Genomic DNA, 17,474 nt, shown 5'->3' with positions numbered 1-17,474 from the left:
AATTTAAATAAATACACGAAATCCGTGCCTTCCCTCCTTTCCTGTTTAGTCTCTCTCCAGACATCAGAAAACAGTGCCTTGGAACCTAGTAAATCTCAGAAGAACTTTTAACTCAGAGTTTTCAGATCATCTGGGGGCTGTTGTGGGCATTGATATTGGGAGAGAGTGGAGAGACCAGCTTAACTTTAAATATCTATGGCTATACATTTTGATTTGGAACTCGCGATTAAAAATCTATTTGTTCCTCCCAGGGCTCAGCAGATTTCAATGTCGGACATGGAGCCACAAAATGTTCATTAAAGGAACCTAACCAAGGCTACTGTATGGCCACTTTGTGAACTCAGAACTATGGATGGGGGAAAAGTATGAAAGTGTGAGTTGATGTCACGCTGGCTGTCAGTGTGTGGTCTATTGTGGAGAATGGTGCTTTTTGACTGAACAGAGGGAGCCCCCCTCCCCCCTTCCCCAGCTCTACTGCACCTGCACTGGATGAGGGAGTCCCTGCCATTCAGCCCATCGCAGATTGTTCAAACAGAAGACATCTCTGACAGCACTCAATTCATTACATTTCTTCCTGCTTTTCAAACCAACACACACACACAAAATGAGTATTGCCAGCCAGTGACAGCCAAAAAAATCTTAAAATACTTTATATGCAGCTAATTTGGAAGCTCACACAACTAACTATGAAATATTTTGTATCCTTAACTTGTAAGGCTTCTCGAAAAAAAGATTACCTGATGTTTCCTATTGAAAACATACCTCCATAGTTTACATGGGCAGAGTAAGTTTTGCAGAAAGACACTGCAGCATGGTGCATGGAGAAGTTTTAATGGGAATGAAAGCAGAAACTTGCAAAAGAGAAAAGCCCCTGATTTATCTTATCAGAAGGGCAGCTCGAAATGCATTCATTATTTATGCTGGTGAACCAGCTTGCTAATAGAAGTGAGGTACCCAAGAGCCAGGGGCGGGCAGTGAGCAAAGCAAGAAAGAGTAGTACGGGAGGCATCAGGCTGAAGTGTGAGCTAAATATTTAAATCAATTTTCTAACAACGATGTCTTCCCCCCATATGCTCAGGTTTATTTTGCCATCTTAGACTCCAAGACGTTTTTGCACCATTTTACAAAGCCGATGAGAGAGTGTTTAGAAAGCTGATGAGAGCGTGTTAGCCTAGTTTAACGGAAGTTGGAGTAAACAAACTCTCACAAGGAAAACTTAATTTTAAGATATTTTCCTTGAAGGTGGGAGTAAGGGGAAAACAAAGAAAGGGAAGAGGACTTTGAGCAGAAGGAAAACACAAGTTTGCCATTTAGTATTTCAGGCTGATTAAACTGTAATGTTATGCAATAACCCAGATTTGAGTTATGTGTGATAGTCAAATCGACCTGGATGTGAGTTGATACTAAACTGACTGCATGTGAAATATTGGCTAATTCTCAGTAAATCATTAGTCTGAACCAATATCAGAACATAAGGCCTAGTTCCCAGAACCCCTCCCATTGCAAGGGCAGTCAATGAATTAAATCGGTTCGTAAACAAAACTTGAGAAATGCAGAGGTGCTTTCACTCAACAAATAATTCTATCCATTTTACATGGAGTGCACGGACCAAATGTCTTTCTTATCTACAGTTTAAATCACTGTTCCAAGGCGTTCTCTCAGCAAGTCTTTCTTGATTCTCAAAAGATTATTAAAAGCTACACAAATTATTAGGAGTGGAGAAGGAATGAGAAAATGGAAATGGCATAGCAATGGCAAGCCTGAAGCAATTGTCCCAACCATGGCTCCATATTAGAACCGGAAAACTTTGGGGAGTCCAATTCTCCATCCACCACTGAAACTTATGCAGGGCTAAATAAAATAAAGATATGGTGTACTTGGTAAAGGCTTTTAGTGTAACTCGTTGATCGTCTCAAAACAAAACAAATGTAAACCCAAATCAACTCATTCAGACCTCACAACAAACTCTACTTAGCAAATCAAATAACTATATAGTTGTTTACCTATATATGTAAATATATAAATATGTATTTATGTTTATATAAATATATCGAGTGCCAAGGTGACACAGTGATGAGTGTTGTGTGCGTGACCATGTAAGTAGTGAAGCCTCTGGCTACTTGGTGTTTGGTTATGCTGAGGGGCAACAGCCTCTGTAGCCTCAAAAGCTGGAGCTGGGTTCTGGGGATGGAGACCAGTTCCCCTGGCCTCTCCCTGCAAGTGTTCGCATTGCCCTTTCTGGAACACTCAAACGAATCATTTCATCCCCGAGGCCCTGCAGACCCTGACGTCACGAGGTGGAGATGGGGGCGCAGTCCCGCTCTGGCCTGGCCGCCAGCGATAAGAACCCTCGGGAAGAATTCACCGCTCCTTTTAATACAGTAATTATTTTTCTGCCTTCTGTGGGGGGGGGGGGGGGCGGCTCCTGCCCGGAATGTCGGCATCCCTCCCTTCAGGAAGAAGCCCAGGGGTGGCAAGTTTGCAGGATAACTTCCTAGGCGAACCCTAAGCCAGGAAGGGCACTGGAAAAGGAAGAAGGGTGGTCTGAACAAGGCTAATTTCACCGCTCAAGACCAGAAAGGAGAGGAAGAACCCGAATTTCTGTATTGATCTCTGGAGTCTAAAAGGAGAAGCTTTTGCCTTCCTAGCTCCTAATTCCAATGGACAGTAAGAAAAGTAATAGCTATCAATTACTCCTATTTAGCGTCAGTGGCTTTGTACTCATCTTCTGCGAGGTAACTATATATTATCCCTATTTTATAAATGGGGAAGTGAAGGATCTGCATCCTCCCATCCCTACCTACTCTGATCCTAGAGGGGTGCGGCTTTCCGGGGAGCCCACGTAGCTCCTGTGGCTTCCCACAGCCATGCCAATGCGCAGCCTCTGGCATTGGGAAGGGCTAAGAGCGAGACAACTCATGCTGAGCCTTGGCACCAAACAGGGACAAATAACCCCTTTAAAATAAGGGTCTGAGATTAAAGTCAAGAGGAAGGCAGAACGTGAGTCAGTCAACCTCTAATGTGGGAAGCTTGGGGCCTAGAACCATCTTTGGCGTCACGAGGTCAACGTGGAGTGGGCTGGGGTACAGGAGATAGAGGACTCCGGAGGGGCGAGGGACTTTGCAAACTTGCCCGTCGCGGCACGGTCAAGGGCCGAGAAAGGAAATCGGGCCGTTTGGGCAGGGTTCGGGCGGAGAGAACTCGAGCCCTCCGCAGCACCTTCCCAGGGAGCCCCAAGGGGGCCGTGGCCAGGGCCGCGGTGACGTCAGGTCCCCCGCCGGGCGCTTGGCCGCCTCAGCTTCCATCTGCCCGCGCATCCGCTCCGGGCGCTGGGCGCGGCGCGCTCCCTAGGGCTAGCGGGTGGGAGGCCCGCGCGCTCACAGTCCTGCGCCGCGCCCCGCACCCAAGGCCAGGTAGGGAGGCAAAAGATAGCTCAAGGCGCCGAAATCTTTACTAATAGCGCACATTTCATTCTGTACATGCAGGCAGACGAGGGTAATGAAACGAGCGACTCCTTGGACCTTTTAAATCACCTGACACTTCTTTGCAAAGTAGAGCAAGCATCTCAAGTCCAAAATCCCAGAAGTAGCAAATATCTTTGCGTCCTGAAATGAGAGGACGTTCCATTTGCTTTTGAAGAGAAACTGAGTGCACCGCTCACTGAATCAGAAATATCACCATTGCACCAAAATGTAAAAATAAAATCCATCTAGACCCGCATACATAAAGAGAGCTCTCTGCCAATGAAAATCGTGGCCTTGTCTTAGTAACCCACCCACCCAAAGAGAATTCTTCTCTTAGTTAAAATAAGAAAGTCGAGTCCATTATTTCCTAAAGTCCAAGTAAGCCAAACATAAAGAAATTGAAAACAAAAATTGTAAAACCGGAGAGCATCGTCAGAAGAGAGAGAGGTTACAAAGTCTCCCTGGGTGATATCAGAGGTCATATTTCAAGGAAAGTTTTTAATAGAAAATAACTATGAAAGATACTAAACCAATTCTCTGGTTTGGGCAATTTCCTTATCTTTGGAAAGCTCTTTCCACAGTTGTTCACTCTAGAACTCCGGAAGCTGTTTCCCTTTGGACTTTAATCCATATTCTCATAGTAAAGGTCAGGAGTTTCTCCCTCTTCTCCTGTCTTTAAGGGATCCACCTCATAGACGAGGTCCCTAAGGAAATCCATCCAGCCACCTTCCAACTTCGGTCAAAAAAGAAAGCAACGAAAAGAAAGAAATCAACCGCCACCCCCAATCTCACTTGTAGCTGTCCTGAAAGGCAGCCTTTGCTCTGAGAGCAAGGAGAGGCAGCATAAAAAACAGTGAGATGCAAATTATTTTAAGGCAATAATGGTGGGGTGTGGGAGGAGGAAGTGCTGGAGAATGTAAACTCAAGCCTCTGCTAAAGCTCAGGGCAGAAGAAATTCCTTCCACAAAACAAAATATAAGAAACTGTTTTGCAAAATTCTCCAAAAGCAAGAAATAAAATGGGGGGGAATATTAAAAATATTTTAATTACAACAAATAAATAAATAACCAGTGCCAACTAGCAGGCGATCAAACCACAGTCAAACTTCAATCTCAGAGCAGTTAGCTATAAACTGTTAGCAGCTGAAAAGTAAACCTTGTGCACACAAAGGCACTGTTTAATTTTCTTCTTGTAAGGATTCTAAAAGAAGACCCCATCACTATACAGTTAAGCAGTATTTCTTGTGCCCCTGAGGCGCTGATCAGTTCTTTATAATGTGAGAAAAGTGGCAGCTCAAAACCCCGTCAATGGAGCTCCCACAACAAAAGTTCTGAAAAGCTGAATGAATTGGGTTTGTAATTACTGCATCCCGCCCCCCCCACCCCTTGCAGCTTATCTCTTATTCATTCACCTTATATTATTGTTAAAGAATCTTACTCACAAAATCATTCCCTTCCCATTTTACCTGGGGTCACAGAGGAACTTATGACATGGCAGAAATGGAACACTCACCCCCCACTACACCTGGAAATGTTCAGACCAATAGGTAGGGAGGGGAGGAGGGATTATCTGGTACCCCAATTTACTTTGAGACTACTAGAACTCAGAGTACTCAACCTATGGAGTCTTCCATTTTAATACCCGAAATTTATTGGCAAACAGGAATGTGTACCCTTTCTAAACTCAGAGCCTGCCTGTTTCCGAAATCCTGTGACATCTCCACTTAGAAAAGGCAAAGGTTATAAATAAATCTCCTCCCCTCTCTCTCCACATTGTAAGGTCCTAAAAGACTATGCTAGACATGATGTAGAAATTAAGACAACTTATTACGCTCTTGTTTTTTTTCTTCTAAACCAAAAATGGTAAATAAAATAGAAAAAGAGACTATAATCCCCCTCCCCCGATACACACATACACACTCGCGCACACACACACACACACACACCCCCAGTCCAGAAAAATGTTTTATGAAAAAGTCAGCTATAGAATGCCAGGGCTCTGTGTGTATTTCAATCCAAGGCATTGCTGATGGAGAAGATTCTCCTGAGATTTCCTACTGTAAGATTGTGTCGGTTCTAGAAATAAGTACAGCTATTACAACCAAATCTACTAGCAGACTAAATAATTAATTGAAGCGTTGCTCTTTGACCCTTGAAAAGTCCAGTAGGGACACGTTTATAGTAATAATACCTCCGAATGAGCCCTTGTCAAATATTCATTTAGTGGTTAATGTGAGCCATTTCCCCCTGGGACCGTCTGTAATACCGGCTTCCCAGCATTGGCAAGAAACCTTGCTAATCTACTACAGCTCAGCAATATTTTAACACTCTTTATTTAAAGTATGGGGGGGGGTGGGTGCAGGGAGAGAAAAAAATTGCAGAGGGAACAAACTATAATCTCATCCTTCTGCACATTTCTATTCTGTGTATAAGGTTAACAAAACATTAAATTCACCCCTTTGACTGCAAATTGAATGGTTTTAGTGAGCAGGATAATATCCCGAGGAAGAAACTGAACACTCAACAACTAACTTTAGCACTGGGAGATAATCATCTCTGGGCAAGCTTAAGAGTTTACCCCCTTCTTGGAAATCATGTTATAATTAAAATATCATATGTTCAATATTGATCTAGCCATGAAACTACACATCTTGGGGGAAACATTTAACCCAATCAAATGAGTGATGAAATATGTATCATTTTCCTCAAATGCAGTTTATCAAAAGAATTTATATCTGCAAACAAAATATTCTGGCTTTCATTTGGTTAGGAGATATGGAGGTCTAGGAGGGGGAATGAGAGTTCTCTCGTTTTATGCAGACAGTAACAGTCATTCAAAACTACTTCAACTTCCCACAATATTGCTCTCCTCCCTCTTGCAAAATGTTTGAACCTGAGCATTTTCCCAAAAAGTTAAAAAAAATTTTTTTTTTTTAGTCTGATCCTGTGGGCTTTTTAAACTGGTAGATTAGTGCAGTGCAATTACTCTAAACCCCAATACATATTTCTAATATATCTCTACTTTTCAAATATATACACACCATATAGTTGATTGGTTCGAATTCCAGGAATATTCTCCCCACCCCCCAGCAAGATCATTTGGATCTTTATTCAAAGTTTCTTTTATTCGTATGTGTGAGCAAGAACTGGCGAATGTGCTCATTACCACGTGAATAATCCGTATATGCATTACAATGGCTGGCCAGGCCGGGGGAAATTCTTTTAGAGTCTCTGCATTAATTAGGGGGGGAAATGCCTCACTTAGAATTGGGAACTGGCATAATAATTGTCCTTTCCCAGTACAATATTACCCTTAAAATGAGGATTAAAAAAAGGAATAAATAAAAAACAACAAACACCTAAAATAAAGCAATCCATACGAAATAAAAATACATAAAATACGAGAATATCCTCAGCTGAGTCTAGAACTAACATTAACAACACCAAGAGAAAGAAATACTTCCTTGGAAAACGAGAAGATGCGAACCAACGGGATGAACTAACTTAGTGGCTGCAGCCGATACTTTACTCAAGGGTGAAAGGCGCAGCTGGATTCCAACTTCTCCAAAGTTGTAGCAAGTTCACACAACAAGCCCTTGAAATTGTAGGAAGGAAACCCACGCTCCTAATGCTGGACCCTAGGCTCCTGGTCCCCTTCGGTGGGGGAAGATAAGCGAGGTAAGTAGTGAGTAAAAGAAAAGTCCCGGAGTCGGTCTTTCAGATTCTCTGACTGCGCCAAAGTGCGCGGGTCGGTTGTGATGCAGAAACATCGCTAATTCAAAGACCACGGCGATTCCCCAACTTTTGCGCTCCCACTGAGGACAACTATAGTCTTTCTTTACCTTTCCTAGGGCAAAAGAAAACAACAAATCCAATCCTGTTTCTCCACCCCTTTCCCCCTCCCCCTACTTCTCTACTACTGTAGTAAAACATGGTCAACAGATCAAAAGCACAATCATCTCCAAATGTGATTAGACCGGACAAAGTAAAATATCTACCTCAGAGTTGATTGTTTTCTTCTTTAATATGGCTGTTGCCTGGCTTCTCTTTTGCTTGTTATCAGCTGCAGAGATTATCCGATTTGGGGCTACAGGCTTGGACCCGCGCTGCCAATTTAAGAAACAGAATTCGTGGAGAAAGAGAGAGGAAAAAAGAAAATAAATAATAATAATAATAAATAGCTGTGATAAGTCGGGGAGTTTTGCAAGATGCTCTTTGCTTTCCCTCGCCCCTAAACAGGAAAATGTAGAAAAGAAAGTTTTTGAAGTTAGGGAACAAAGAAAGCAAACCACTTGTTTCTTAGACAATAGCAGGGCCAGAGTAATCCAAACACCCACCCAGCAGATGAGTACTTTGCTTGTCTAGTTTGCAATTATTCCTATACAAGAAGCATCATTTTCCCCCATAACCACGTTTCCAAAGGGCCATTGTGCTGTGCAGAAATCGAAAACAAAACCAGCCAACCTGGTTCTGATTTGGCTCAATACCCCATCTGCTAAGCTACATGAAATTTTTCAGAATTGACTCCTTTCTGGCAACAAGTGGCATAAATCAGTTGAAGTCCCCATCATGCTTATTCATGTTGCTTAGAAAACGAGGGGGTGGATTTACAATATATGTCCCTAGTTTCTATTTTGGAAATGACATAAGCATTTCCATTTTTTCGAGAGTACTTATTCAATTAATCATCCAGCCATTTATTTGTTGCACTTAACATTAGCACATGCTACTGGACTAGAATACCAAGGTTTTAGGTACTTTGCTTTCCTGGCTGAGCACAGTATATCCCCCGAGGAGTTGGGCATAATCACAGTGTTATCCAAATAAATGAAAGACTCAAGCATAATTTCAGTGTCCATATTTCAAAAATTTATTTATCTCAAACTGTGCATAATGGAGTAAAAACTTAAGTTGAAAATGTACCTGTTATAAGGATGGTATTAGTTCAAATATATACATGGATTCTCGGCAGACTGATTCAATAATACAGAGCCGAATCTTTAAAATACAACTACGGAAAATAAAAGGGGGAAAACCTTAAAATATCACAGTAAATTTACAGAAATATTACAAACCATAAGAAAATATTTCAAACACAGTAATTTCATGTTTTTTTTTTTATCTGAACAAAATGGAAAGTTGGGAAACAAAAAAAGCTATTATAAATTACCAACGATGTCAACCTGCATGGCCATTTTTGCTTTTAACAGTAAGTTAAAAAAATTTAGTACAATCTAAAACTTTTGCCCCTTTAAAGACCACGGAGATGGTTTTGCCAGTACTTATTCTAATTTTTTTCCTTTTGTACAATTTTTAAACAATTAAAATGTCCAAATCTGATTAATTTTCTTCTTTCCACGTTTGCAACTGTCCTAAATTTCAGCTGAAGAATCAAAATTCAGCAAGAAGCCTCTCCTTGAAAAATATTGGCAAATTCTCAGCTTATAAACAATGGACATTTTGATTGCCATGTTTATCTCGATAAATACTGTACAAAAGTTGCTTGCAAATATTAAAACATTTTTTTTCGTCGCTTGGAGACTAGCTCTAAATATTATTGGTAAAGACTTTTGCAAACTTTCTGCAAAGCTCCTACCGTATCACTAGAACTTTTAAAAAGTTTTGCGTAGTTTTCTTTCCTCCAGATCTATACAAGGTCCATTCCCTCGCCCTCCCCACCCCCCCCACCCCAGGTTTTCTCTGTACAAAAATAGTCCCCCCAAAAGAAGTCCAGGATCTCTCATAAAAGTTTTCTTGCCGGCATTGCAGTTTTTGCGTGAGTGCGGATGAGACTGGCGTTCTCTTTTGCAGCTGTCATTTGCTGTGGGTGATGACTTTTTCTTTTTTTTTTTTTTTTTGAGCGTACCGGGTTTTTCTCCTTGGTGTTTCTTGCTCTCCTTCCATTTCCCTCTTTTTCTTTGAAAATTTCTAACCCGCCCCCTCCAGTTCACTGTCCGGACCTCACATGTGCGAGAGGGGCAGTGTGCCGTTAATGGCCGTGCCGGGCACCGGGCCGCTCTGGTAGTGCTGCGACATGTGAAGTCTGCTGGGGGCGGCGGGCTCCGGCACCTCGGCGCCGGGGAGGTACATGCTGATCATGTCCCGGAGGTCCCCGGCCTGGCAGGGCGCCCTGGAGTGGGAAGAAGAGGTAACCACGGGGGGGCTGGAGCTGGCCTCGGACTTGACCACCGAGCCCATGGAGCCAAGAGCCATGCCAGGGGTGCCCTGCTGCGAATAGGACATGCTGTAGGTCGGCGAGCCGTTCATGTAGGTCTGCGAGCTGGTCATGGAGTTGTACTGCAGGGCGCTCACGTCGTAGCGGTGCATGGGCTGCATCTGAGCGGCGCCGTGCGCGTTGAGGCCCGGGTGCTGCGGGTAGCCCAGCTGGTCCTGCATCATGCTGTAGCTGCCGTTGCTCCAGCCGTTCATGTGCGCGTAGCTGTCCATGCGCTGGTTCACGCCCGCGCCGAGGCCGGCGCCCACCCCGACCCCGCTCGCCATGCTGTTGCCGCCCGGGGCGAGCAGCCCTCCCGGCAGCGTGTACTTATCCTTCTTCATGAGCGTCTTGGTTTTCCGCCGGGGCCGGTATTTATAATCCGGGTGTTCCTTCATGTGCAGCGCTCGCAGCCGCTTGGCCTCGTCGATGAACGGCCGCTTCTCCGTCTCCGACAAAAGTTTCCACTCGGCGCCCAGGCGCTTGCTGATCTCCGAGTTGTGCATCTTGGGGTTCTCTTGGGCCATCTTGCGCCGCTGCCCGCGGGACCACACCATGAAGGCGTTCATGGGCCGCTTGACGCGGTCCGGGCTGTTCTTCTGGTTGCCGCCCGCCGCCGCCGCGGTGGAGTTGCCGCCGCCGCCACCGCCGCCGCCGCCGCCGCCGCCGCCCCCCGAAGTTTGCTGCGGGCCCGGCGGCTTCAGCTCCGTCTCCATCATGTTGTACATGCGGGCGCTGTGCGCGGGCCCGGCCCGCCGGCGGCCGCCGACCCTCGGCCCGGCCGGGACTTTGGGGGGCCCGCGGGCGGGGGGGAGAGGAGGAGGGGAGGCGGGCGGGGGTGTCGGGAGCTCAGGGCTCCGCGAAGAAAATCAGACGAAGAATAATTTGGGGGAAGAAAAGAGAGAGGCAAACTGGAATCAGGATCAAAAAAGCGCTTCCCTCCTCTTCTGGCCGATCCAGCCGCTGCCGATGATTGTTATTATTATTTTTTGGAAAGGCTTAAGCCTGGGGCTCAAACTTCTCTCCCTTTCTTTCTCTCTCCTCTTCTTTCTCTCAGTCCTAGTCTTAAAGAGGCAGCAAACTACTTTCCCCCTTTTGCAAACACTCTCTTCTCTGCCTTGACAACTCCTGATACTTTTTTGAACAAGTTAATAGACAACCATCCATGTGACGGGGGCTGTCAGGGAATAAATGGGTTTCCAGCGACCAATCAGCGCGCGGCGGCTCCTCCACTCGAGCCCAGCCTCGCCGCCGGGTTTTGCATGAAAGGGGGCGGGGCCTGCCGCGCCGCCGGCCTCGCGGGGGAGGCGGGGGGAGGCGCGGGGAGGAGGGAGGGGGAGGCGGCTCCCACAGCCAGCCTGCCAGCCACTGAGAAACCTTTGTATCCTCTCTCGCAGCAACAGGTCACACCACACGCCTTTTCGAAGGAAGTGGGTAAACAGCACTAAGACTACGATTTCTTCTTCTTTAAACTTAATCTTGATTTACTCTTTGGTGCGGGCTGCTGAAATGAGGAGGGGGCGCGAGAAGCTGAGGTGGGGTGGGGGAGGGCAGAGAGGGTGGCTCAGGGCGACTGTCCTCCTAGTATTTCAGGAAACCGGCCTTGCTGGAGTTGGCGTGTCATTGTTCTCCCGCTCCTCCGCACACAGCCCCCAAATCCAGCCGCTCTAGCTCTTCTCCCTAACCTGGCTCTTCCGCTCGCCCCTCTCCCTCCACGGGAGCAGACGCTCGCTCACCCCCTTCTCACACTGTCCCGACAAGAAGTTAGGAGACGGAAAGCTCTGTCCTCAGAGCCCTCCTTGCTTCCACGTAATTCGCTCGGTTTTAAAAATAAACTCTGCTCGGACTGTGCGGCCTCTAGAGCTGAGGCCGGGCCGGGCCTGGGTAAGCTGCCGAATCCACGCTCTTCCCTGCCCAGCTCAGCCCTCTGGGCCGGAAACCACGGCTTGGCTCTCACCCCAGCCACATCTCCCACCCATCGTTCTCCACTCAGTCGGGTGCAGAGGGGACGCTCGTCTTCTCTCCCATTTTCCTGAGCTTCCCCCAAGGAGGGATCTCAGTGGTGTGGGGTTCCAAAGGGGACTGGGGGAAGAAAAAGATCCACAGAAGGACGCTCAGAAGTGCTGTCTATGGGGGAGGGTAATCTCAGCTTCCTGGCATCCTAGGGCACTGCTTGGAGGTGGCTTTTGAGCCGCACTCACAAACTCCCTCCCACGCAGAGTTCCCAGGACTCAAGCAGAACCAGCCCTGGCATTTCCCCCACCTACTTCTACCGCGGTGGCCCATCGCCCCGACAGCCTGGGGCTGGGGCTAACCCCGGAGGGGGCTCCGGGCCTGGGAGGCGGGGGTGGTGCTCTCCAGGCACAGGTGCAGGCCAGGCCGGCAGGAGGAAGGCGACCAGGATTGGGGAAGGGGGGAGCCCGGCAAGGCCCGGGCTGGAGGAGGATGGGGTGGGGGGCGGGAGTAGGGGCTCAGGAATCCTGCCCTCCTAGGACCCAAGAGGGTAATTTTAGCCGCTCTCCCATTGTCCCGACGTAAAGATTTCAATAGGTAGGCGCTCAATGCGCAGAGCAATGGCAGCACGTCCGTTACAAATAGGTAGTTTTGTTTCTCTTGTTGTCGCTACACGGAGTCAAACAAAGCCCCGTCTAAGTTTCCTTCCACTCTCTTGTTGGGATCTTTGTGGCTAAAATGCACTTGACTACAAAGCGGGGGGGGGGGGGGGGCGGGGAGAGGAGAGGAAAAAAAAAACCCCAAAACCTCGATGCCATTTCTTTTTTTATAAAGGGCTTAAACCATCAGGGTTACTTATTTTCTTTCTTCTGTAACACTCTCTCCGCCTCCCTCCTCCCCGATCTACCCTTACTCACCCTAATAAAATGTACTGAATAGTATCTGTCGGCCACGTTCCATTTATTATCTTTACAAAACTGTGCATTGTTTTGTTCCTTACTAACCTTCTTCCGATAACCTCCAACTTCTCCAATCCCTACCTTCTCAGGCTTTTCTGTTTTTGTCAAACTCAAGATAAGTATGCTCACTGGAAACCCAGAAAAGTTGTGAAAAAGTTGCAGACTTTTCTTAATAAATTATTATTTCCAATCAACCTCTCCTGCCCCTGCAGTTTCTCTTTTTTGCTCTTAAATTATGTTTTGTTTTAGTTACTGTGAATCCGGGAAGGATGAGACTAGCCTTCTGAAAACTCATAAATATATAGTACTCTTCAAAATAAAGCAGTGTCTTCAGTTTATTCGAGGTGTAATATTAAGCTAAACAAGGACCTGGAGATTAGGAAAGAGAAAGGGTTGAGAAGGTCTGGAGAAGAGAAGGCGGCCACCGGCTTTTCAGCGCGTCTGGTTTCAGGGATGTGGCTGGTGCGCCCCCTACTGGTGAATTCACTTTTCCCAAGACTCTTGCTTTCACCTTTAGAGGAAGGTGTTTGGAAATAATTAAAGAAAAATAAAATGAGGGGGATGGGAGTGAGAGCAAATTAATTACACGTAATCTAAACAAAAGAAAAGTTAATATATCGTATAAGCTATGGAACCAAATCACAAGAGTCAGATTTAATTTTCTTAACTTAGAAATGTACATATAACCTCGAGATAAGTGGGAGGTTAAACCGTGGGAGAAAATAGGTACAAATTATGAGATTCAACATATGAAGAATTATGATTGTCCAGACGCCATGAAGGGCAGGCCAAGCATTCACTTTATGATTGTGTACGCACTGGTCTATGCTTAATAGCATTATTTGGAAAACTAAAAAAAAGCTTATGGATAATTAAGTTTGAAGAAAAAAAGCACAAGGGGTTGATGTGGGTAATGGTGGTGTATATGTATTCAAATAAATATTAATAATGGATGGTTATAGAAGCAAATGTTATTAATCTTCTCTCTCTCTTAAAGGTAATAGTAAGAGGCACAAATTTTTCCTTGGTATGATATATAAAAGCTTTTATACATTCTCAGATGCGTGTGTTTGTGCCTGAACTCTATAATAATGCATTTAAGAGGTTAAAGGGGCTGGCTAGGTCTTTTGTTAATTGCTTTTATCATATAAATAAGCTATGGAAATACATTACAATTGTGTTATCATTGGTTGCATTTATTTACAGCTTTATTTTAATTAAGCCTGCTGTACTTATCCAGGCAATAAACTACTGTGGCTGGCGTTTATGCATAATAATGTGCTATGAAAATAAGATTAAAGAAGATGGTGATAGCAGAAACAATTTTCTCATTAGATTTTTTAGAACATATGCATTAAAAAAATCAGATCACCGGCCACTCTATTTCAATCCAGCACCATCACTGGGCCCTAAATATAATAATAACTATAACAATCATAATAGATGACAGAAGCAGCTCTGTTTTAGGTTTATAACAGACGGCTACAGTACTAATAACAATACACCGTTGACTACTGGGGAATCAAAATAAGACTTGGAAGAGGGTGCTTCATCCTCTGAGAATTTAAAATGTTGTCATTGGCACAATTTATGAAAATTGCAAGTGCTTAATCTTAAGACAGTGTAACATTTCCCTTCCTTGGGCAGCAGAAAGCTACACACTTTCAGAGTAAGATTAGAAATTAAAAACAAAAATCCTTAACTCCCAGGATATTCTGATTTGATTTTGTTTTATTATAGGCCCCAACTCCAAATCCTTAACTGATTAAGTGTAGCTCAGTTTTATTTAAAAATCTTTTGCATTGATATTTCCCTCCTAAACTCCTCTCATCCCTCCTCAAGTGTTATAGCTGAAGCCAACTAACAATTTTGTGGAGACAGGGGACTGTAGACTTATTTTTTCTCCTTAGTGGCAAATAGAGGTTTAACTTGCAGTAATTAGGTGAGAACTAGCCAAGCATCTTACTATTATGATGCTTGTTAAAAAACGCTTCTTTTCTGCATCTGCATTTGAGTGTGTTCCCCTCCTCTCTTAATCTTCTTATGGAAATGAAGGCAAACGGCAGGGAACCTGCAGAGTCTTGGAGAATGTCCTTGTTAACTGGAATTTCTCAGCATTGCTAATTAGCAGAGTTTGACGACCACCAGTATTGGGGGGAAAGCTCTGTTTAACCACTCACAAACCATTCCGAGGAAGAGCAGACTAATTTTATTTTGTAATTAAAATCTGAAAAGGGCCCTATTTGACAGTTAGGGCTATGAGAGTTTTATCTCCCCGTGAAATAATTACTGCCTTGATAACTCAATTTTCTGAAAAATGTCAACTGTGGGCTCCAAAAGTTTTAATTTCATTACGTAAGGAAAAAAAGAGAGAAAAATAGAAGAAAATATACAGAGAGGATTTCTAATTCTGGAATTTGTTAAATATATTAGGAGCTAGATTTGGCCAAATGAAGGGGTTTTTTTTCTCCTTTTTTAAAATCATGTTTCCTTCAGATCCTAACCTTCCAACCAGCTCCAGGGAAAGTGACCATAGTAGTGATCATACTGGAATGAAAGAAATCATACCAGTAGTGTATGAGGCAAATAAAACTAAAAAGAGAAGTATGGCAACCCAAGGAAAGTTCCTGATTTTAAAAGCCAAAAATAAAGGAGAATTTCAATGTTTTGGACAATGTTGGTACAATCTGGTAAGATGAGGTTTTATTGACATTTATCCCCAAACACAAGAAAAAAGAAAACTGGGAATTAAAAAGTAAGGAAATCGCGTATAAGCCAATTTTTAAAATGCTTCCTTCTCCCTTCTAAACTGCAAAAAACCTCAGTTACTCCAAACTGGATTACGCCATAAGACTTTCAAAATGATCAACACTTGATTCTCCAAGATTTATGAAACAAACATAGATAAATGAAGGTAAAGAAAGGTATTAGAGGATTTCTTTTCCTTAAAAGAGCATCATATATTCCCCCCCAAATCAATAAAAAATAAGCTGGAAAAAGTTAGAATATTGAAAGTAAGAGAAAAAATTAGAATAGAATTGTACTGTTATCAAACTTCATTTGCTTTAGACTGTGACGGATCCCTCACAGGAAATCCTAGAGGGGATACTTCAATTTTTATAAAGCAATTTTCAAAATGATAGAAACTCTTTCATCTACATATCCTCCATTTTCTTCCTATGGCCAAACTTGTCAGATTTTGGAAGCATGAAGGATTATTGACAGGAACAGAAATAATAAATGTTTCTAGCTAATACAAAGAGCTAGCATATACTTCTATCCCTTTTTATTTATTAAGGCATAGATATGCATATGGATGCATGGTAGATTGACAATTTAAAATTGCTTAATCATATTTTTTTCTTCTTGTCTCTCCCTTCAGCACCTTGCCTTTAATTTCCAGAAGTGGTATTACACATAACAAATGAACGAGGGGATAACAAATGCTATTTCAGTCCAGACCCAATTTCACCAAATAATTTCACTCAAGAGCTGTAAGGACTCTTGAAACCTAAGGAATGCAGGGCTGCTCTGCATTCAGCTCCTTTTTATACTCATTCTCTTTCATGTAATTCCCACTGATGAAATAAATACATTTTTAAAAGAACTCAATAGTTAGAAAACTAAATATATTTCCCCTTTCAAATGACAGCAACAGAAGTTATACACAATCACTTGTGTATGTCTTCAGGGTTATATATGATAATAATCATATTGCTTACAGTATTATATATGTACATCCTTTATATATTCCAACTTAAATATTTTCTGGAAAAGAGGGTTCACACTTCACAATTTCATTTCCATTTCTGAATGATCAAGCAATTATAACATAAGATTCTGTCTCTGCACTGCAGCTATTGTCCAGGGAAAAATTCAGTGTGGCCATTAAATAGTCTAATTATTTAAACAGAAATTCTCTTTCTAAAAAGACAAAATGAAAATTTAAACAGCTGCCACCAGTGGTTTTCATTTGCACTGAAAAAATGAACCTATGATTTTGATATTAAAATTTAGGAGAAGCAAATGAAAAACAAAAATAAAAACCCAGCAAACAGATTACCAGGAACCGCAAATGGGCCAAAAAACCCATGGGCCTTTTCACACTTCTAAATCATTGCTTGGGAGTCTAAATACAAAGCTCCCTGATTCACCACACTATCTTGTGCAATTAATCATACCAAAGGAACAGGGTTTCCTTAGAATCCTAATTTTCCAGTGACCAGGGCTGTTACCCTCATTTTAGGAAAAAGATGATTGTTTCAAATTCTCCAACTGTGATTATTTCATTTAGTTATGACCACAACTTTTGTGTGAAAAACAAACGTAAGCCCTCCTTAAGGTTTCCCTAGGCCATATTAAATGACACATAAATGACACCCCAGTGTGTGCCGGGCTCCACACACACTGTACTGGCAGTCTACCAAGCAGAGAGAACATCTTTCCCTTAGCCTGGTCCCTTCCAAGCTAGAGCAATGGGATTTAATTTTCTTCCTTCTGGAGATCTCATGGTGCATACTGCTCCTGTGTTACCTGCAAAATCCCCTTTCCTGAAGTACAGTCAGGCATAATACAAAGTCACAAAAAAATGACAACTCAACAACCCCAGAAGGCAGAGGTGTTTGGCACCCCAAAAAGCAAGTTGGGGGAAGAAAGCTCTGCTTAACGTGTGCGTGAGGGATAGGAGTACTATCAAAGGAAAAGGAAGAAAGACTTTCACCTGTTTCCATGAAAAGACATTGAAAGCAAGCCATTAAAAAAAAAAACACCCTACAATCACCATCAGCTCTAAACAAAACTGTTACCCACTTTTTCTCCAAGATTTGCAGCATCATCTAGCCCTGGAAAGTGCTCTAAATGAAAGTATACACCCATCCTGGGCGGA

General features: G+C 43.5%; 1 protein-coding gene across 1 annotated transcript; it reads right to left on the bottom strand.

Annotated features, from left to right (window-relative positions):
* Positions 1-9,208: 9,208 nt before the first annotated feature.
* Positions 9,209-10,670, bottom strand: SOX2 (SRY-box transcription factor 2). Its single transcript, XM_079921383.1, has one exon. It carries the CDS (start codon positions 10,403-10,405, stop codon positions 9,425-9,427), a length of 981 nt encoding a protein of 326 aa, XP_079777509.1. The 5' UTR covers positions 10,406-10,670; the 3' UTR covers positions 9,209-9,424.
* Positions 10,671-17,474: the final 6,804 nt, after the last annotated feature.

This window comes from Stenella coeruleoalba (genome assembly GCF_951394435.1).
Source record: "Stenella coeruleoalba genome assembly, chromosome: 5".
NCBI lineage: Eukaryota > Metazoa > Chordata > Mammalia > Artiodactyla > Delphinidae > Stenella > Stenella coeruleoalba.
Note: the sequence above shows the minus strand (reverse complement) of the source record. Positions and strands in the feature narration are given on the sequence as shown.